The 23,103-nt window shown below is 42.9% G+C and overlaps 1 protein-coding gene across 2 annotated transcripts in view; it reads left to right on the top strand.

The window, feature by feature from the left end:
• Positions 1 to 8,827: 8,827 nt before the first annotated feature.
• CSMD3 (CUB and Sushi multiple domains 3) overlaps positions 8,828 to 23,103 on the top strand; it is a 1,168,516-nt gene continuing 1,154,240 nt past the window's right edge. For both annotated transcript variants that reach the window (XM_005287288.4, XM_008168301.4), the window contains exon 1: positions 8,828 to 9,354. In XM_005287288.4, coding sequence (XP_005287345.2) covers positions 9,177 to 9,354 — 178 coding nt within the window. In that variant the 5' untranslated portion in view covers positions 8,828 to 9,176. The remainder of the gene's footprint in view (positions 9,355 to 23,103) is intronic.

Here is a 23,103-nt window from a genome sequence, read left to right as displayed (position 1 = left end):
GAATGTCAATAAGACAATATTTGGTACAAACCCAAGCAATCATTTTTGCTTATTACTTCAGCTACAAAACATAACAATTCCCTGTTATATTTTATTTATCATTTTTCTCAAAGGCTAGGACTGACCCAATGCCCTGGCATACACTCATATATTATCACTATTAAGGCCATAACATTACCAAGATAGATAAATAGAAGAAACAAAACAACAATAAAACTATTATAAAATATGCCTATCCAGAGCTCTAAGTGCTTCTGATAACCTATTTTTAAACACGCTTTAAAGAATTTAAATTGACGTAATGGGCCATATTAAAGATCTTTCCTAGCCCACCAAAATAAATTCTGCCTTGCATCCATCTGCCTCGGTCCCCTGAATGTCAACAAATTCAAGCTCTCTTGAACCATGGAGCAAAAACATTCAAGGATTGAGTACTCTCTGCTGAGAAAACCCTGCCTCCAGAGCCCAGGCAAGCGCAACTCGAGACTTTAAGATTAAGGCCTTGTCTACACTGGCAAGTTACTGTGCAGTAAAGCAGCTTTCTACGGTGTAGCTCCTCAGGTGTACACACTGCCAAGCCACTTAGTGAACAGAAACTCCTCAGTTGCAGCGTTGCAAAAAACCCCCACCTTGACGAGAGTCGTAAACCTTACAGCGCAGAGGGTCCAGCGCTGTATGGCAGTGTAAACACACTACAGCGCAGAAAGCAATCAATTGGCCTCCGGAAGTGTCCCATAATCCTTCAAGTGGCCACTCTCTTCATTGTTTTGAGCTCGGCTGCCCTGGAGACCTGCACCCTTCCCCTTTCAAAGCTCGGTTTCTGACAGCCGTTGCGTGCTGTGCTGATCTGCTGTGGGACACAAAGCAAACTATTAATGTGGAATGCTCGTGCTGTTGAACATGGATGCAGGCGTGTGTGTGTGAGAGAGAGAGAGAGAGAGAGAGGGAGGGAGAGATTGCTGTGCAGAAAGCTGGGGAGGGAGGCGGGGACTGATGTCGAGGTTTCCCCCTCCCCCTACCTCAAGACTGGTTGCTTCCTGATGCTGTCTGAACTTACAAGACAGCATGCTGACACACTCTCTGTTCCCCAAAAAACACTGTTTCTCCTCCCTCCCCTGCCCCCCCCACTTTCAGTTGAAAAGCAGCTGGCAATGTAACATGGAACAATGGGATTGGGAAACTTGCATCATGTGAAGCTGTGCCTGCCCCATGAGGCATTGCAAACCCTTCCGAAAGAACCCTGCGGCCAGTTGCACAGTGGGATAGCTATCACAATGCACTGCTCTCTTTGCCATTGCAAGAGCTGCTAATGGGGATTCGCTCCAGCGTCACAAGGAGCACAGTGTGGAAATGCAACAGCGGTTTAATTCCAGCACTTTAATAAAAGTGGTATAACCTGTTGCACAGAAACTTACCAGTGTAGACATACCCTAAGTGTCTCAGATGACTGCAACTGTGAGGCTATAATACAATCTCAATCTCTAAAGTATGCAGAACCTAACGTATAATGAACTTTGCAAATCAAAACACATGTCTTGAATTGCATCTGGAAACCAGGTAAAAGTTAATGCAGTATCTAGACCACAGGTGTAATATTTTCCTTACAGGAATCAAAGGTACTAGATAGCCACATTCTGCACCAGTTGAAGTCTCAATCTAGTGTCTGATGCACCCAAGGAGAGTGCATTGCAATAATGTAATGTGGAGGTGACAAAGGCATGGATAATTGTGATAAAGAAACATTAAGATCTCATTGTTAGCAGTGCATCTGAAAGAAAAGGTCACACATTTTACGCCAAGTGCAAAATGGCATTCTTTGTCATTGCCGCTATGTAGACATCCAGAAACAGCTGAGAACTCAAGAGTTGGCAAACATGAGTAACAAAACACAAACCATGTCCCTCAGTCAAGGGAAGGTATATATATACTTATTACTTCCATAGTTTTCTCCAGTTGTTTCCAGTAGGGATCATTCTTATCTGGGTTCTAGTCCATCTAAGTTTTTATACCGTTTCCATCTCCCAGGGCCTCTGAACACATGGTAGTATCTACAGCACAATACTGCATCTGAAAATCCTTGGACTGTGCCTCAGCCAGTTTACTCTCATCCAAGCCTCATTATCTACTAGACACTGGGAAAGCCATTTAACTTCACTGTTTGGGTGTCATCTATCTAATGAGACACAGCAGCCTACATCACTTCATATCTTCCCTAATGGACTCGCATATGCATTGAAAGGGACAGGAGATAAAATAGAACCCTGTTTCTCCCATCTGCATGAGAGAGCTTGGAAGGCAGACTAGCAACCATCTAACACAACCTTCCAGCTGATCTCAAAGAGAAGACAATAGAACTACTCAAGAAACTCCCTCTCTCCCTGTTATGATCCACAAGCATGTCAAACAATTCCTCATGGTCAACAGTATGAAAGACAGCTGAGTGGCTGACTACTGGAGGAGCTGAGGTAAACGGAGAGGAACATAGATGAGACTTTCTGGGACACAGCAGAATGGTCCCATCCCAGGTTTGACAGCCTCTCTTGAGGAGGATGAAAGTCTCAGGGAAGGAGAACATCCAACTGGAGCAGGGGGAAATGATCCCATAGTTGGGACCCTCCTTCCAGATGATGTTGTGGTATCCTCTCGCACTGAGGACAACTCTCCAGGAGAGGGAATTCCAGTTATTGGGAAGAGACAGGTAATAGTTATGGGGGATTCAATCATTAGAAACATAGATAGCTGGTTTTGTGATGACCGGGAGAACCGCATGGTGACTTGCCTGCCTGGTGTGAAGGTTGCGGATCTCTCAAAATATCTAAATAGACTTATGTGTAGTGCTGGGGAGGAGCTGGTGGTCATGGTACATGTAGGTACCAATGACATAGGGAAGGATAAGAGAGAGGTCCAGGAGGCCAAATTTAGACTGCTAAGTAAGAGATTGAAGTCCAGGACCTCCATGGTACCATTCTCTGAAATTCTTCCAGTTCCAAGTGTAGGGCCAGTTAGAGAGGCAGAACTGCAGGGTCTCAATGCGTGGATGAGACAATGGTGTAGGGAGGAGAGATTTAGATTTATTAGAAACTGGGGAAACTTTGGAGAAAGGGGGATCCTATACAGGATCGGGCTCCACGTAAACCAAAATGGAACCAGATTATTGGCACTTAAAATTAAAAAGGTCGTAGAGCAGTTTTTAAACTATGGGCTGGGGGAAAGCCGACAGGTGCGGAGGAGCACATGGTTCGGACAGAAACATCTCTTAGGGGAGGATCTATTAATGGAGGTTCTCTATGTCCTAGTAAGGAGAAGAGGATGGAAGATGATAAAATACAGGTGCTCGTTCACCTGCACATCTACCAATGTGATATATGCCATCATGTGCCAGCAATGCCCCTCTGCCATGTACATTGGCCAAACCGGACAGTCTCTACGCAAAAGAATTAATGGACACAAATCTGACATCAGGAATCAAAATACTCAAAAACCAGTGGGAGAACACTTTAACCTGTCTGGTCATTCAGTGACAGACCTGCGGGTGGCTATATTACAACAGAAAAACTTCAAAAACAGACTCCAACGAGAAACTGCTGAGCTAGAATTGATATGCAAACTAGACACAATCAACTCCGGTTTGAATAAGGACTGGGAATGGTTGGGCCATTACAAACATTGAATCTGTCTCCCCTTGTGGGTATTCTCACACTTGTTATCTAACTGTCTGTCTGTGCTGGGCTAGCTTGATTATCACTTCAAAAGTTTTTTTTCTCTTAATTAATTGGCCTCTCAGAGGTGGTAAGACAACTCCCACCTGTTTATGCTCTCTGTATGTGTGTATATATATCTCCTCAATATATGTTCCATTCTATATGCATCCGAAGAAGTGGGCTGTAGTCCACGAAAGCTTATGCTCTAATAAATTTGTTAGTCTCTAAGGTGCCACAAGTCCTCCTGTTCTTCTTTTTGCGGATACAGACTAACACGGCTGCTACTCTGAAACCTTTCAAAATACAGGTAGGATCTAATGAGAAAGAGTCAAATGAAAAAGAGGCCTATTCAATCACATCATGTAATGACAGACAGCTAAAAAGTGACAAGTGCTTATATACAAAGGTAGGAATAAATGGTCAGTTTTCAGAATGGAGAGAGGTAAATAGTGATGTCCCCCGTGGGTCTGTACTGGGACCAGTCCTATTCAACATATTCATAAATTATCTGGAAAAGGGTGTAAATATCTGGAAAAGATGCCAAAATTTGAAGATGGTACAAAACTACTTAAGATAGATAAGTCCCAAGCACACTGCAAAGAACTACAAAAGGATCTCACAAAAATGGGTTACTGGGCACCAAAATGGCAGATGAAATTCAATGTTGATAAATGCAAAGTAATGCACGTGGAAAAACATCATCCCAATTATACATATAAAATGATGGGGTCTAAATTAGCTGTCACCACTCAAGAATCAGATCTTAGAGTCATTGTGGATAGTTCTCTGAAAACATACACTCAATGTGCAGCAGCAGTCAAAAAAGCAAACACAATGTTGGGAATCAGTAAGAAAAGGATAGATAATAAGAAAATATCATATTGCCTCTATATAAATCCATGGTGCACCCACATCTTGAATACTGCAAGCAGATGTGGTCACCCCATCTCTAAAAAAATATATTGGAATATATATAAAAGGTTCAGAAAAGGACAACAAAAATGATTAAGGATATGGAACGGCTTCCATATGAGGAGAGATTAATAAGACGGGGACTTTTCAGCTTGGAAAAGAGACGACTAAGGGGGGATATGATAGAGGTCTATAAAATCATGACTGGTGTGGAGAAAATAAATAAGGAAGTGTTATTTAGTCCTTCTCATAACACAAGAACTAGATGTCACCTAATGAAATTAATAGGCAGCAGGTTTAAAACAAGTAAAAGGAAATATTTTTTTTCATACAATGCACAGTCAACTTGTGGAACTCCTTGCCAGAGGATGTTGTGAAGGCCAAGAATATAACTGGGTTCAATAAAGAGCTGGATAAGTTCATGGAGGATAGGTCCATCAGGGGCTATTAGCCAGGATGGGCAGGGATGGTGTCCCTTGTCTCTGTTTGCCAGAGGCTGGGAATGAGCGACAGAGAATGGATCACTTGATGATTATCTGTTTTGTTCATTCCCTCTGGGGCACCTGGCATTGGCCATTGTTGGAAGACAGGATACTGGGCTAGATGGACCTTTGGTCTGACCCAGTATGTCCGTTCTTATCTTCTTATACTTTTCTAAGAAAAAACAAGGAGGAGCAGGTGGTGTCACCCTCCCCCCATAACCTGTAGTGCAGTAGTTGAAACACTCACCTAGGATGTAGGAAAGCCGTGTTCAGGCACATACACCCCACTGGACATGGAGCTCAGATTTGAATGTGGGTGCTCTATCTCCTCTGGGCTATGGGGTATTCTAAAACCAGCTTCTCTTAAACTCTCCTGCTGAAGCTTTTTCACTGTGTATAAATAGTTAAATATTCATTAGACCAACAAGAGAGCTAGAATGGCTCTGTAGCCTGATGGTTAGGAAACACACAGAGGGGTTGAGCGGCCCGGGTTCCTATACCAATGAATATTGAAATATCTATATACAGACACAGCTTGAAAAGGACAAATGGTGGGTTTAGGTGACTTCAGTGTATGCCCTAGATTGGGCCCCAAAGGCAAGATAGGTGGTGGAATCCTACTGCTGGGCTGTGTTGGGACTTTAATGGCAGAAACATGGGCAGCAGCTGAGCAGGGGATTGTGAATGCCAGTGGTGCCTAAATGTTGGCCGTTAAGTGCCTGTTCATTACCTACAGATTCATAGAGAAGAGTGCCTGCTTATGAATCCATAAATGCTCCCACTCATGTACAGAGCCAGTCCAATTCCATTTAATTTATGGGACATCCGAGGAGCATAGTACAAAGCATCACGGTCACAGACAAGTCTCCAATCTACACTTTCCATTGGCCCCCACTGATAATCATGTGCCTAATAGGTCAGAAATATAAGTAGCTGTCCATTTCTGATCTCAACACTGTTTAAAAACTCTTTTATCATAGGCATTGACTTAACTGTTTTTGCCAAGTCACTTTTATCCTTGACCTGTACCCAGAGGATCAATAGGCTCTGGCCATGCCAAAACAAAAAACAAAACAAAACAAAAACAAAATCAAAAACATCACTTAGTATGCCAAGTACTAAAAGAGATAATAGAATCTCTATAGTTTGCATCTAGCCTCACCGAAAGAATACTGAGTAAGGGTTTATTGGAGACAGTATTAAAAACCATAACATGCACACCAAAAATGTAACACCAATGGTGTTTTTAAAATGTACATAAATTGGCTTCTAGATACTAGGGGAAATAGTTTCAAAAACACCTATGTGTCTTAGGTGTATAAGTCCTGTTTCCCGAATCAATGGGACCAAGGCTCCTAAATCACTCAGGCAAATATCTGTTCTCAGATTCCACCTGACTGGTAGTCTTCTCTCCCTCCTTTTGCTGAGGTGTGTGGTCCTGGAGAGCCCAATGGCACAGCAGAAAGGTGCTTTGTGAAACTAAGAGCAGAATTTTGTTCCAGGAACATAGAGAAATGCCCTTCTGAAAGCAAAATTCTGTCCTCTGTTTTGAAATGCTTTCTTGAAAAATGGAATCCAATAAATAGAAAGCAATTTTTTTAAGAGTGACATATTAGAATTTTTTTTTAAAGAATACAGTGAGGATGATGGACTTCATCCATCCACCACTGCCCAATAAAGGGGAATATTGAAACCCTGTCAGAAAGCTGACGGACTTGTTTGATTCTAAGTTAGCACTCCCTTCAACAGCAGCACAAGGCTGATGTCTTTGGTGAAATCAATTTCTGATCCACAGCTGAGGAGGCTAACAGGCCCATGAAGTTTTCAGTTATGCTACTCCCCATCCCAGGGCTACTCCAGATTTATGGGTGTCGTTATAAGAGAAGATTACAGACAACAAACATAGACTTCCTCTCCAGCAAATATACTTGTATGTATTTAACAAGGCCAGTAAATGGCATGTAACAGCTGTAATTAAATTGATGTTTTCCTTGTCTGAGCTATATGCAGCTCTTGCAGCCAAGTGCATTAGTTCAGACACCCTCACAAAAGGTCCATTGCTATTGACTTCAATGGAATAGCACAGACATACATGAGGGCAGAATGGTATGCACATACTGTATACACATACACACTCTCACCCATACCATAAATATTCACAGATAGATAAGCACAAATACTTGCAAACATTCTCACATATACATGTATATACATCAACACACATGCATATTTATACACCTGCATGTTGAAAACTTTCACACGTTCATAAACATTTAATATACACCCATACACACATACTTCAAACATATCGTGCACATTGCAGGCATACACACAAATACACACATAAACTTCACCCACAGACACACACATCACACATGCACATGTACACACACACAAGAGTCTCACACATATATACACATGCACACATTTGTGTACCCTACACACACACACACACACACACACACACACACACACGCACACAATCCACTCCCATTACACGCATGTATGCAGATAAAAGCTTCCCACATGCATAAGCACACATACCAATACACCTATTAGGTACCCACTAACTCCCACACACAAACATTTTGCACACATACAAACAATACATTGACACTAACGTGAAGTCTCATTTAGCAGCTCACACAAACACACACAAAGGCAGTGACTTGGGTTTAGCAGGCAGATTTAGCCAATGGCTGCCTTCTCTACAATGGGACAACTCCTTTCCGCCCCCTTCTCCCCCCCTCGCCGCCAACATGGTTTGTTTCATCATTCATTCCAAGCCAAGTGTGAGGCAGATGCGAGGAGCTCTTCAAGGAGAAGGGAATGCGGCATTTTTCTGATCCATAATGGCAATTCCCTCCACCTGGCCCAGCCCCTTTTACCAATCCAGTCCGGAAAAAGAGCAAATTCTATAAGACACGCTGCTTTTGTTTATGCCCGGATCTCTCTCCCTCCCCTTCCTGTGGCTAGTAAAATGAAACAAAATTATCCCTTCTCACTGACGTTGTACTGCCCAGAAATAGGACCCTGCTACAAACGGTGGGAAGGAGGCAGAGGTCGCCTGGCGGCCGGTAGATGGCGCAAGTGCTCTTTCCTTGCCGAACATTAACCCTTTGGGCTGAGATACAACGTTGGTTTACATTTATTTGCAAGAATTCCCCCAATTTACATGTTTGTGGATACTTCAAAAAATTAAGACAAGTGTCTCTGTGATCTATGGACAAGGTAGCAACAAAGAGAGGAGATTAAACTGCAGCACCCATTAAAAGGGAAACGAGAGCAACATTTTGGAAAATGGAAAATTGTGCGTTCTTCAAGGAGCAGATCTGCGTTTGTGTTTGCAAAAGCCCTGATCTTTGAAATATCTGCCTGCAGTTAATTCTGCCGTACAATGCAATACAATGGTTAGTTTTAAAAAAAAAAAAAACGAGTGCAGCTCCAGGAGCAACACATGTTACTATGAAAGGTGTGTGCACCAATGTAGTTTGTGTGTGTGTGTGTGTGTGTGTGTGTGTTATGTGTGACTGGTGATGCTCACAGGCTTAAACATCACAGACGCATTTTTAATAATATGCTACGGATTATCCTGTCCAAGCGACAGCAGGATGGATGTATCTTGCTGCATTAGCTCCTAGATGTTCCTTCAGGCGACTATGAAAATCTCACTAGTGTATTATTTCTTGAGCTGCTTTCCTGGGCAGAATTGATCTTCTCGGAGGGGGGGGAGGGAGAAGAAGAACCTCAATAGCAAATACTGTTTGGAGTTGATTCGGGAGATTGTCTGGGCTTTTAAGATGCTCTCCCTGGGTTCCTGGGGGATGCTGTAACAAGCCAGAATTGTGGTGTTTTTTGATTGTGGAGGTGGGAGTAGCGGGGAGGGGTGGGAGAAGGAAAAAACACAATCGAGAGTAGCTGAGACTTTGTGCCCCTGTTGGAGAGATGGTTGAGTCCTCGTCAAGGTTGCTGTGGTATCCCAGAAACACCATTCACTCTGAGCTGTGACCGCGCACCATCAACAGCAACAACTCCACTGCGCCTGGCCAAGGAATAGGAATTAGGAGCTCTCACGAATAATATGAAAGGGATCTGCAAAGGGGAAATCCGTGCAAAGGAGTCGAAAATAGCAGACTTTTGGGACAGGGGATGTACTAAATGTGGCCGGCTGGACTTCATGCTGCTGAAGACAATGGGGATTAAAAGTGGATTTACATTTTGGAACCTCGTCTTTTTATTGCTGGTTTCCTATGTGCAAGGTAGGGTGGTCTTTGGGGGGCATTTTGTAGCGGACCCTTTCCTTTCCGTCTGGGCGTTCGGAGTTCTCGCCCTTTACCAAGGTTTCACCGGGGGTACTTTACAATTTGAACAAATAAATGATAATTAAAGGGGGGAGAGAGAAGGAGCTGAATCAGAGCTCTCTTCTGAAATAGGAAATGCAATTGCTTGCCAGCCTTGGTGTTCAATGCAGTGACTGAGCTGAGGCTCAATAAATATTCTTGCAGTATGCTCAAACGGATACGTGAGTTGGTTCATATAGCCTCTAACTAGTGTATATTCAAGCACAAGCCCACTGGCTGACTTTTCTAGGGAGGTGGTAGGGGGATTACCTAAGATTATTTTTTTCCCGGGTCAAACAAACGGATCTTTTGCGGGAATATCTGTAGCAATGCACTGATTAGTTTAACCATTCCATAAGGAAAGTTAGAGAGGTCCACGGTGTGTGTATGTGGGTGTGCGAGTGTATGTAATGTATCTCAAATACAGAAAGGCTTTTTCACACGCGTGTGTATGCAAGCTGGATTCTTTGGCTGCAGAAGAACTATGTTAAAAAAAACATCTTTGAAGGCATGATATGCCGTTGAGTTCAAAGATCGAGCCCCCTCCTCATATCTTTGTCTCTCTCTCTGTGTGTGTCTTTTTATTATTATTATTTTAATGCATGGCGGACAGGAAGAAAGTCTTTAGTTGAAGTATAAGGATCTGCGTTAAATCGTTGGGTGCAAACAGGTACAGGGAAATGGCATCACAAAAAGAAATGTGTTGTTTGAACAATGTGCACCTCGAATATTAGGCAGACCTCACTACATGGGGAAGTGCTGACCTCCACCAAGTGTGCCTCCAGCAAAGGGATCTGCGCTGGGACTCTTCGCATCCTGCTGGCCATTCTCCGATCCCCAAATTAATCTCTTTGTTTGTGGATAATTCTTTAATTTATGATTAATCCCCTGCTTACCCCCTGCGCCACGCACACGCACCCAGAATGTCTAGTAGACAGTATCGATCCTCTCCGAGTTTGAAGACTGGGTTGTTGCCTATCGAGGTTGCGTCCATACCAACTGTATGGAGGTTTTTCTTGTTAAAACGGGTGCCTACTACCCTAAACTGCGATCTGGCTCTGGCTTTTATGAAACAGTTGATTGTAGAGCGTTGCAGCTGGTTGTTCCCACACAGAAAGCAGCTCCATTTGCATCCCATTGGAAATGATAATTCATGTTTCATAGGGGTGTTGTTGTAGGGGTTTACCTCATCGCACGTTATCTCGACACTATATCTGATGCGCGGAAGCATGCCCGGAATTTTAATATACATTCTAATTACAGGAAGCTTTTTTACGTACCTTGAAGCAAGCTGTTTCCAGATTGTTTGCCCATTTCTGAAACAGGTCTGCGCTTTGGCTCAGAGATCAGGACCAAACCATGTCATATGGGACATTTTTTTAAAACAAGCTCATTAATAAATTCTCTGTGTGACGTGTTCCTATTTGAATGTCATCAGTTTGTACTCTGCAAAACCGTATCACCCTGAAATACATAATGTGCCTGATAGAAGGCTATGCTGGTTAATGGATGACGCTGGCAGCTGCTATTGTGAAACAGAACAGGAGTACTTGTGGCACCTTGTGAAACAGTTGCTTTGTGAATAGGAGTCGCGTGGAGGCAGCATCCTACAAAATTAAAGACACACGATTTTTCCTGGCTGTGGGGTGCTGACCATGGCTTGAGTGTAAGTTTTCATAGCAGCTGTTGAATCACAGCTACAGTTGCCCTTGCGGGGAGGAAGGAAGAAGCACTAGAGATATTTAGTGCAAAGATTGTAGAGCCTCGGAGCACCTGAGCATTAGAGAGATTTAAATTGGGTGCCTAAATATGGATTCCCTTGAGAGTGCCAGGCTGGAAAGTGTTGACCTGTGCTCAGAGCAGCATTGCACGTATTGTGAGCGCTGTACGTTTCCGTGAATGAATGTATTTTACCTTGATTTACATTTGGTGTCAGGAAGGTTCCCCTGCTCCCGGAAACCTTGGCAGGTGCACAGACTGAATATCTGCCTTTTGCAAGCACTCCAGCTGTTGGGAAAAAGGAGACACCCAAACACCCAGCATCTTCCCACCCCACTGCTGCCAAGACCACCTATCATGGTCCCTACTTCCCAGGCCCTTGTCCACACCACTGCCCTGCCAGGCCACTTCCTCCTTATCGCCCATTGACACCCAAGCCCACTGCTACAGTTGCCTAGGCCCCACCAGCCAGAACCTTTCAATTGCCTCTTCATCCCAAGCCTGCCTGTTTTATCACTGTCTCGCAGGATGCTGTATTCCAGAAGTCTCTTTCTGCTCCTGTCTCTAGAGGTCCCATGCCACTGCTGTCTGCCCTACTAACTACTGCCTCCTAAAGTATTGTCCAAGGCTAATTCCATTATCCCTACATCTGCTTTCCAAGCCCCAGCTTACTCGGGGAAACCTATACCCATGTCTGTGTCTATTTGTGGGTGTGGGTGTCCCCCAAATTTTTTGTATGTGCATTATGTGCACACATTCACAGTTTCTGGAAATTTCAGATCTCGGCACCAATTTCCATCCCGCGCTTCTGTATTTCTACAGCAATAGCAGTGAAGGGTTAAATCCCCCAAATCCCTGTGCTTGCACGGTAAAAAATAATAATAATAGTAATATGTATGTCAGAACTGCTACAGAGGGGCCACAATGAGTGGAAATTGAGAGGAACTGTAGCTTGCACGGCTCACACAATCCCCTTTCAGGAGAAGGGGCATGCAGCTGGTCAATCGCCAAGTCAGCCCTCGCAGGATTGCAGGGAAGTAGGAAAGCGAAGAAACGGCACCTTTGACAAGTGCAAGGAGGATGACTTCACAGATGTTTGCCATTGCCAAGCAGCGTCATCCCTGCCCCAGCTGCCAGGCTGGGAGACACGTTTCTGTTGGAGCGGCAGTGCAGTTTATCCCCTGGAAATGTGCACACTCCGATTCCCCTCCACCTTCCCACGCACCCTTAGGAACAGGAATACACGAGAACGTCATTTAGGCAGGAAAAATACCAACTAATCTTTGGAGGAGCAGCGAGTCAATCCTCCCCGCCCAACTCCATCAGCCCTGGCAGCCCTTTCATGCCCACAAATGGTGCACGGGGCTGCAGCGGATTTATCTGCGCGCTGGAGGTAAAGCCCTGAGCCCCCGGCTCTCCAGAACCGGCTCCTGGTCTGCTCGTGAAAATAACATCCAGCGAGGGAACAACAACCCACCTCCTCTGAGCTGTCGCCCAAAGTCAGAGAGCCGCAAGCGCCCTTTGGGGTTGGGAACAAGGAAGCTTTTCCTGCGCTGGGGTTCCTCCAGGCTGGGCTGTGACTGTCTGAGCCAGGGTCACTCTGAAAAGAAAAGGAAAAGCGCGAGGGAGAGGCCGCGGGAGATGGAAGGGGAAGGGGTCTCTCTGCCCCCTCTCTGGATGGCTGGGAGCTGGCATGGGGGACTAGTTAGCAGGGAGAAGATGCGCCCTGTTTCTCTTTGCCAGCCCCTCCGCCCGCTTCCCCCCCCCCCCCCCCCACACACGCGCGGCTCATTAGTTTCCCGTGCACTCTTTGCTTCCTTTTCCCGAAAAGATTGGCAGGGCTGCCCTGCATGATAGGGCCATGAACTGACCCAGGGGAGGCTTTGGGCAATGAGCTTTTGGGGCGCTGAAGCGGGTGATCCTTGCCAGATGATCGCTGCTGTGGCTGCAGTTCAGGGGGGAGAGGAAGGAGGTGGGTATTTACTAGAGACTGGACCACATCCCGGGGTCTTTCAGCGGAGCGGCCGCCGCACATACACCCACCCCTTCGCGCTGCCCTCCTGCCAAACACCCACCGCACAGCACCGCGCCCCTTCCCGGAAGCTAGAGAAGTTGGCAATGACGGGCTGTACAGTTAACAAGCCCCCTCCCGGGTGGGGAAAGCTCTCTGGGGCACTGTGCTTAGTGCGGGGTCTGCCCCTTCCTGTCAAGCCGGTGGAAAGCCCCGCCCAGGAGAATTTGCTGACCCCTTCCCTGCCCCGGGGGAGTTTGGGCTTGTCACTTCACTGCCTTGCAGAATGGGCAGGAGCAACAGGCGAGCGCCGCCGCCGACTTGCCCTGAGCTCACACAGCCCTGCCGGCCGGCAGGGGACCAGCCGCAGCGCCGGCTGGCAGGCAGGGGGCTGCGCGCCGTTACTTAGCAGAGGGCCCCGTGGGGCCGGCCAGCCAGCCTGGACAGCGCCCAGTCAATTATTCTTGTATCATTAGCCACCATTTGGCTCTTCAAGCTCTAACGCGAAGGATACGCCGCAGGTTTTGCCTGTGATGTTTAGTATAGAAAAATAACCTGCTCTCCCACCCATGCTAGTTCCCTTCAAGGGCTCTCGTCTTCCTGGACTCATAGATGCTAGAACTAGGGGTGCTGGGGGTGCTGCGGCACCCCCGGCTTGAAGCGGTTTCCATCATATACAGGGTTCACAGTTTGGTTCAATGTGTCTCAGCATCTCCTCTGTACAAATTGTTACAGCACCCCTGCCTGGATCTGGCAAAAAGCAGCCGAATATAGAGTCCAATAAGTGCTGCCTTGCATCTTCAACCTCATTAATGTGATTTTAAAGATCAAACCTGGTTTAAGTCAGAGAAGAATTTGGAGGATATGTTTAACTGCACCCCCTCCTTTCCCAAAATCCCCATACAGAAAATAACAGAAACTGCAGGCCTTGTCTAAATGTTGTTTCACTAATTTTTATCAGACATTAGATACGCACAGATCATGCCTGTGCAAGTGCATGGTGTGGTATAAAGTAGGGCTGTCCATTAATCGCAGTTAACTTGCGTGATTAACTCAAAAACTAATTGTGATTAAAAAATTAATTGTGATTAATTGCAGTTTTAATCACATTGTTAAACAATAGAAAACCAGTTGAAATGTATTAGATATTTTGGATGTTTCTACATTTTTAAATATATTGATTTCAATTACAATACAGAATACAAGTGGACAGTGCTTACTTCATATTATTATTTTGATTACAAATATTTGCACTGTAAACATGATAAACAAAATAAATAGTATTTTTCAATTCGCCTAATACAAGTACTGTCGTGCAGTCTCTTTACCATGAAAGTTGAACATACAAACATAGAATGATGTAAAAAAAAAACTGCATTCAAAAACAAAACAATGTAAAACTTTAAAGCCTACAAGTCCACTCAGTCCTACTTCTTGTTCAGCCAATCGCTAAGAGAAACAAGTTTGTTTACATTTACAGGAGCTAATGCTGCCCATTTCTTATTTACAATGTCACCTGAAAGTGAGAACAGGCATTCGCATGGCATGTTGTAGCCGGCATTGCAAGGCATTTATGTGCCGGATGTGCTAAACATTTGTATATCCCTTCATGCTTTGGCCACCATTCCAGAGGACTTGCTTCCATGCTAATGATGCTCATTAAAAAATAATGTGTTAATTACTTAGCAACTGAACTCCTTGGGGGAGAACTGTATGTCTCCTGCTCTGTTTTACCCGCATTCTGCAATATATTTCATGGTATAGCAGTCTCGGATGATGACCCAGCACATGTTTGTTTTAAGAACACTTTCACTGAAGATTTGACAAAATGCAAAGAAGGTAACAATGTGAGATTTCTAAAGATAGCTACAGCACTTGGCCCAAGGTTTAAGAGTCTGAAGTGCCTTCCAAAATCTGAGAGGGACGAGGTGTGGAGCATGCTTTCAAAAATCTTAAAAGAGCAATACTCTGATGTGAAAACTACAGAACCCAAACCTCCAAAAAAGAAAATCAACCTTCTGCGGGTGGCATCTGACTCAGTTGATGAAAATGAACATGCATCAGTCCACAAAGCTTTGGATCATTAACAAGCAGAACCCATCATCAGAATGGATGAATGTCCTCTGGAATGGTGGTTGAAGCATGAAGGGGCATATGAATCTTTAGTGCATCTGGCATGTAAAAAGCTTGTAATGCCAGCTACAACAGTGCCATGAGAATGCCTGTTCTCATTTTCAGGTGATATTGTAAAGAAGAAGAGGGCAGCATTATCTCCTGCAAATGTAAACAAATTTGTTTGTCTGAGCAATTGGCTGAACAAGAAATAGGACTGAGTGGATTTGTAGGCTCTAAAGTTTTACATTGTTTTGTTTTTGAATGCAGTTGTACATCATTCTACGTTTTTATGTTCAACTTTCATGGTAAAGAGATTTCACGACAGAACTTGTATCAGGTGAATTGGAAAATACTATTTCTTTTGGGTTTTTTTACAGTACAATATTTGTAATAAAAATAAATATAAACTGAGCACTGTACACTTTGTATTCTGTGTTGTAATTGAAATCAATATATTTGAAAATGTAGAAAACATCCAAAAATATTTAAATAAGTGGTATCATATTGTTGTACAGCAGTGTGATTAATCATGTGATTAATTGCGATTAATTTTTTAATCATACAATTAATCACGATTAATTTTTTTAATCGCTTTACAGCCCTAGTATAAAGGTTTATCAGGGGATGACTAGGTTACTCATAAATAGCAAAGGTACTCATGAGTTGTGTAGATCATTACAAGAAAGTGCAGATAAAATCATCATTCTTTGTGTGTGTGTGTGTGTGTGTGTGTGTGTGCGTGCCCCAAAGAGTTGACAGTCATAGAATCATAGAAGATTAGGATTGGAAAAGACCTCAAGAGGTCATCTAGTCCAACCCCCTGCTCAATGCAGGACCAACACCAACTAAATCATCCCAGCCAGGGATTTATCGAGCCGGGCCTTAAAAACCTCTAAGGATGGAGATTCCACCACCTCCCTAGGTAACCCCTTCCAGTGTTTCACCACCCTCCTAGTGAAATAGTTTTTCCTAATAACCAACCTAGACCTCCCTGACTGCAACTTGAGACCATTACTCCTTGTTCTATCATCTGCCACCACTGAGAACAGCCTAGCTCAATCCTCTTTGGAACACCCCTTCAGGCTGCTATCAAATCCTCCCTCACTCTTCTCTTCTGCAGACTAAATAAACCCAGTTCCCTCAGCCTCTCCTCATAAGTCATGTGCCCCAGCCCCCTAATCATTTTCATCACCTTCTGCTGGACTCTCTTCAATTTGTCCACATCCTTTCTGTAGTGGGGGGCCCAAAACTGGACACAATACTCCAGATGTGGCGTCACCAGTGCTAAATAGAGGGGAATAATCCCTTCCCTCAATCTGCTGGCAATGCTCCTACTAATGCAGCCCAATATGCCATTAGCCTTCTTGGCAACAAGGGCACACTGTTGACTCAGATCCAGCTTCTTGTCCACTGAAATCACCAGGTTCTTTTCTGCAGAACTGCCGCTTAGCCAGTCGGTCTCCAGCCTGTAGCGGTGCATGGGATTCTTCCACCCTAAGTGCATGACTCTGCACTTGTCCTTGTTGAGCCTCATCAGATTTGTTTTGGCCCAATCTTCTAATTTGTCTAGGTCACTCTGGACCCTATCCCCACCCTCCAGTGTATCTACCTCTCCCCCCAGCTGAGTGTCATCTGCGAACTTGCTGAGGGTGCAATCCATCCCATCATCCAGATTAATGAAGATGTTGAACAAAACCAGCCCCAGGACAGACCCCTGGGGCACTCCACTTGATACCGGCTGCCAATTAGACATTGAGCCATTGATCACTATCCGTTGAGCTCAATGATCTAGCCAGCTTTCTATCCACCTTATAGTCCATTCATCCAATCCATACTTTTTTAACTTGCTAGCAAGAATGCTGTGGGAGACCGAATCAAAAACTTTGCTAAAGTCCAGATATATCACGTCCACCTCTTCCCCATATCCACAGAGCCAGTTATCTCATCATAGAAGGCAATCAGGTTGGTCAGGCATGACTTGCCCTTGATCATTCCATGTTGACTGTTCCCGATCATCTTCCTTTCCTCCAAGTGCTTCAAAACGGATTCCTTGAGGACCTGCTCCATGATTTTTCCAGACTGACCGGTCTGTAGTTCCCCACATTCTCCTTCTTCCCTTTTTAAAAGATGGACACTATATTTGCCTTTTTCCAATTGCCTGGAACCTTCCCCGATCACCACAAGTTTTCAAAGATAATGGCCAATGGCTTTGCAATCACATCAGCCAACTCCCTCAGCACCCTTGGATGCATTAGATCTGGACCCATGGACTTGTGCATGTCCAGCTTTTCTAAATAGACCTTAACCTGTTCTTTCACCACTGTGGGCTGCTCACTTCCTGCCTGTACTGTGCTGCCCAGTGCAGCAGTTTAGGAGCTGACCTTGTCTGTGAAGACTGAGGCAAAAAAAGCATTGAGTACTTCAACTTTTTCCACATCATCTGTCACTAGGTTGCCTCCCCCATTCAGTAAGGGCCCCACACTTTCCCTGATCTTCTTCTTGCTGCTAACATACCTGTAGAAACCCTTCTTGTTATCCTTCACATCCCTTGCTAGCTGCAACACCAATTGTGCTTTGGCCTTCCTGATTATACCCTTGCATGCTCCAAGGATACAAAGAGATGGACTTGGGAGCTTCCCATGGATCCTATAGGATCATCATGCAGTCTTTTTCATTTTATATCATAGAAATAAGCTGCACATTTTTAACAGTGAGTGTAATTAACCTTAGAAACAATTTACTGAGGGATGTAGTAGATTCTTCATCACTTGAAATCTTTAACTCAGCACTGAAGATCTTTGCTATAGATCAAACAGAAGCTTTGGGCTTGATGTTGAAACTATTGGGTGAAGTTCTATGGCTTGTGTCATGAAGGAGGTAAGACTTGCTGTTCATAAGGGTACCTCCTGGCCTTAAAATCTATTTTATATATATATTATCATCACAGCCCATTATTCTGATAGCCAAATGCACATTTTAGCACCTGAAGAAGGAAGAAACCCAGACTCACTGGAGATGTTTGATTTATCTGCTTGACTATTTCCTGTTTAGATCTATATGCATTTGACATTATTTTGAAATTTAATGGACTACATCTTTAGATTACAGAGATGTAGCTAGAAAACTGAAATGTTCAAATCCCACTAACCTATCGACTACCCCCATGCTTGTAATCTATTCATAATATTCATAATCTTCCAATGAAAATATACCATTACACATAAACTTTTCACTAACAAAATTACAGTGTGTATTGGGGTGGATACCTGCTCCTGCCCTGAGGGGTTTGGAACAGCCCTGGGAGAAGGCTGGGGCAGGGAAGGCTGAGCTGATTCGGGGGAAGTGGCTGCAGCTGGGGTGAGTCTGACCTCTTACACAGTGCAAGTAGTGATATGTAACAGAGTGCTAATAAAAGGCCTGAAAAATATGCCAGTTGTTAAAGGAAATGTTACTTGTAGGACACCAGGAATTAAATGACACAGTTATCAACACCTATTGATTTAGGAACAGTTTTTGTTAATCTAGTTTCCATAAAATGATGTTCAGTGGTATGAAAACTTTTAATGGGGAGAGAGATACTGATGCTATTTTCTACCTTGAACTATTATGTGTTGCTGCTGTAATCTCTTCAACAGGTTGACACATCCTATCTCAGAGGTGGCTGCATTTCAGTTGTGTGTAAAGTGATCCCTATATATTCCTTATCTTCCTCCTAGTGGTGTAGTGAGGCTGAATTAATGGATGTTTGTAAACATACCTAGAAATCCTCAAAGGGCAAGAACCTATAGAAGTGCAAAGTATTATTATTGTCCTTCTTCCTTTCATCACATTGGGTTAGTATCTCTTGAATGCAATAGGTTTTTTTTTTTTTTTTCACCTGCTTAGTGGGTTATTCAGGACACTAGGAACTCAGAAACTCCACATCCTGCTATAATTTGATCTCTTGGTTATTCTGTAATTTTTATTTATAATTTTATATTTTGTATCATTAACACAAAAAAATTAAAAATTTTGCTCAAAATTTATATTTTTTTCTTTTTTGATCCAAAGGGCCATGGAATTTATGAAATTGGATTTAACATAAGCTTACAAACAGTGGTCACATTGGAGGCAATGTCAGAACTCCTGCTGGCTACAATAGGAGGAGAAATAGGGTGTTGGAGAGCTTAAATTGACACTGCATCTTGGATTGCAGTTTTCGGAACAGATATTTCTTTTGTCTCTGAAAAATAAATCACAAGAGAGACAATAAATTTCACAAGACATTACAAATATTCAATAGAAGTGCCCTTTGGAAATCTCATATTGCATTACAGCCTGCAGCATTGCTAAAGTAAATTGTCTATGGCTCTGGATGAAGAAAATAAATTATATATTCTGAATACAATTAGAAAATGTTCTGTGTCTTTATGTCATACCGCTGAGCATGTCAACCCCTTTAAACGTAGGCCTACTAAATTCAGTATAATGGCAATGGAATAATAAGATGTTTGTTTTATGTCTGTAAGATCAGAGTGCCTGTGCTTTTTTTGGCAGGACATATGCTGAACTACTGCCAGGTTACAACCGGGTTTCAATATTTTTGATTAAAATTTTAGTTATGTAATAAAATGTTCTATAACTGACAATGGTAAAGAAATCGAGATTTCAGTTTAGAATATTTCCAGCTTCAATTACATTAATAGATTTCATTTTTACTTTATATCCAATCATAAAACTTGTTCTAAATAGTTAGGTAAAGCTTGAAAATTAGAAGTAATTAACAAAAACAAAGAACAGAATTAAAAACAAAGGAACAAACAATTTTCACATCTGTTTTATTCTTTTCATCTTTTGCTAATATTTTCTTTACATTTGTCACAACAAGAAAACAGCCTCTGATCCTACAAAACATGACACCTTCTGTGGTTTCAAGAGTAAAAATAAATTGAAAAACAAATGTCCAAATTCTGACCTTTGGAAGATCTGTGTAACTAACTGAAAGGAGGAGAAACAAAAGAAAAAGAATAAAGGCCACAGATCTCTGTATATATCCATGACACACAACTCCATACTAAATTCAGCCCATTCACTTTTGTGACTTTTCATGTGTGCATATTGCTTGGTGGGGGGAGGAGCCAATAGCTGCACTTCTGTCAAACACACTTAACCTATTCTTATGTGTAACTATGTAGACATTCTTAAACATGTCTGTGGTCACCAGATGTCGTCTTTTAAAAGTCCATTCCACAAGAGAGTTCCTAATCATGTATTTGCTAAACATTACCCTCCTTAATTAGTCATAGGAATGGTCCTATTGATTTCACTAGGGCTGCTTGCATGGCATAAGAGTTTTAATGAGTATTATAGGAGGACTAAATATAATGATAATATGTAATTGGAATGGCAAGGTCCAAACAATTTCTCTAACATTTTTATGACAATGAAATGTAACATATTTGTGTGTATGCTTACATTGTGGTGATATACGTGCAATACATAGATACAACATATGATCTGCACCTTAGATCGTCTCACCTGCACTCTAACCAATACGCCATCCCTCCCAGGGCTACTTCTAACATTTCAAAGATCTTAGCATCTTTCAAATGGAAATAAAGCAAGGAAGAAAGCAAGCAAGCGAGCTAGCAAGAAATCCCTGCACAATAAACTGCTAAAATGTTTAATCTAAGATACATAACAGATCCTGGACTTAAGAAAGAAATGTGCAATATCTTATGTTCTGTGGACTAGAAAAAGTTTTTGTGCCACTGCAGAGGTGAACTGATTGCAGAGAATGTTTGCCATGCTGATTTTTGAATACAAGAATGGAAAATTAAAGCCCACTCCTCTACTTCCTAATCAGTCATACTCTTGTCCAAAATTCCCATGACACTTCTAGCCAGATCTTTTACCTTAAACATCTGCTCCTGACATCTGTTACTTTCTCTCATTCCCCAAAGGGGATGATCATCCACTGTATCTTCATTCTCCTCACATGACCCTCACTATTCTTAGCTTCAGAGACTTTGCCAGCAATGTCACCCCCTTCCCTTTACTTGAGTCATTGCAGTGGCTTCCTGGGAAAATGAAGCACCACTTACATTTGGGAGGACGTCTTTTGAAGGCTTTTATGGGTGCTGAAAAGACCCCATTGAATTAGCCTCCATGTACCACATTTAGGAGAAGAGGAAATTTTTCTCCCCCAAACTCAGACCTCAGCCTCTGCACAGTGGCAGTAGGGTCCTACACTGCAGAAGGAGGTAAATATTGTGCTTCAGAGATGCATTTTCAGCTTCATACATGAGGTGGCTTAATCTTCAGTCCATTGCACGGGGAAGAAGGCAACAGCAGAATCTGCACCAGCATCATACCTACCAGAATTCCTACACATAAACAAAGGCGATACATACAGTAAAATCTTTGTTCTCAGCAGGAGGGGGGGAAATGGAAAATTCTGAGGCTCAAGTAAAAGATGAAGCATGACAGAATCAATGTCATGTGTCAATTTTGTAACACCATTACAAAATTACTTTCTTACTAAAGTGTTTGCCCAACATGGGGTTTCTTTGGGATTTATGTAAAGTACTCCGTATCTTGATTCCACTTCCCAGTTCTACTACAGGGAGCTACTGTAGATCTCAGTAGGTCCTGAGGAACGAGGGCCTGATGTGGAATATAGAAAGTCCTCTTTGGATTACTCTTTATAAAGTCTTCATACTAAGGCATCAATTCCCTTCCACCCGACCCCAGCTCTATACCCATAGGTAAGACCTACTAAGATATGCAGCAAATTCTTTGGACTCTCTGGTTCTGCAGGGAGGCAAAGCTGGTAAAGGGAACAGATATCAAGCTATGGACCTGGGGAAGTGTGGCAGGTTCTGGAGAAAGGAATAGCTGACCTGGTCCTAAACTCTAGAGGCTTCCATTTTCCTGCCTTTTGTGGTCCTATTATCATGTGACACTTAGAAGCTATTCAGGTTTTCCTTTTCCACAGTGTATGTCAGAACTATTTTTAAAGAAACAAAACACAAACAAAAAAACCAACCAAACAAAACCCCAAACCTAAAAAAATTCCCAGACAAATTGTTAAAGTTGTAAGTTGACAGTGCCTACCAGTAATTTAAGGGTAAAATCTCTACTTATGAGAATGCAAGCATTAAAGAAAGACAGAAAATTAATATTTAAAGTTCAAAAGAACCCCCAGTATTTGTTAGTATGACACACTGGAAATGTGAGAGAGATCCTGTGTGCTAGTCTGTAGGTTAATTTCTAAGCTACTTTAATGATAAATAAGCAATCTGGGGCCCTCCTGCAACAATAGTCCTTAGTAAGGCCCATATGCAGTCCATGTAGTGGGATTGCATGTGGGCCTTTCTAAGGGGAGTTATTCACATGATCAATGTTTGAATTATTGTGCCTTTGTTAATGTTTTCTTTAAAAAACGAGCACACCTATTCAACTTGTTCTAAAGGGTGCTCAAGAATAATAAAACAAATAACAGGAAGAGGAAAAATCCACAGAAAACACTGCAATGTCAGGATTCTAGAGTTTTTCTTGCATGCTATTTTAGGGCATGGTTTTGCGCCTTGAAGAACAGGCTGGTGATGAGTCCTCTAAACCTTGTGGAACTTGTGGAACTATAGTCTAATTCCATGGATGTCTTTGCCTCCACATTCGACATCTGCCCCCTCTAGAGTGCTCCTCTGCTGTCCCTGCCATTGACCTACTCATTGAAACCCACTGAAGGCTAATGAGATTACACAGACATATGTATGAAGGCATAATTTTTAAAAAATAGGATGTCACAGAGGGCATAATTTGCCCAGTGGAAACATTATTTC

This window comes from Chrysemys picta, chromosome 2 (assembly GCF_011386835.1).
Source record: "Chrysemys picta bellii isolate R12L10 chromosome 2, ASM1138683v2, whole genome shotgun sequence".
In the NCBI taxonomy this organism is placed as follows: domain Eukaryota; kingdom Metazoa; phylum Chordata; order Testudines; family Emydidae; genus Chrysemys; species Chrysemys picta.
This window is presented reverse-complemented; position numbering and strand designations above follow the sequence as displayed.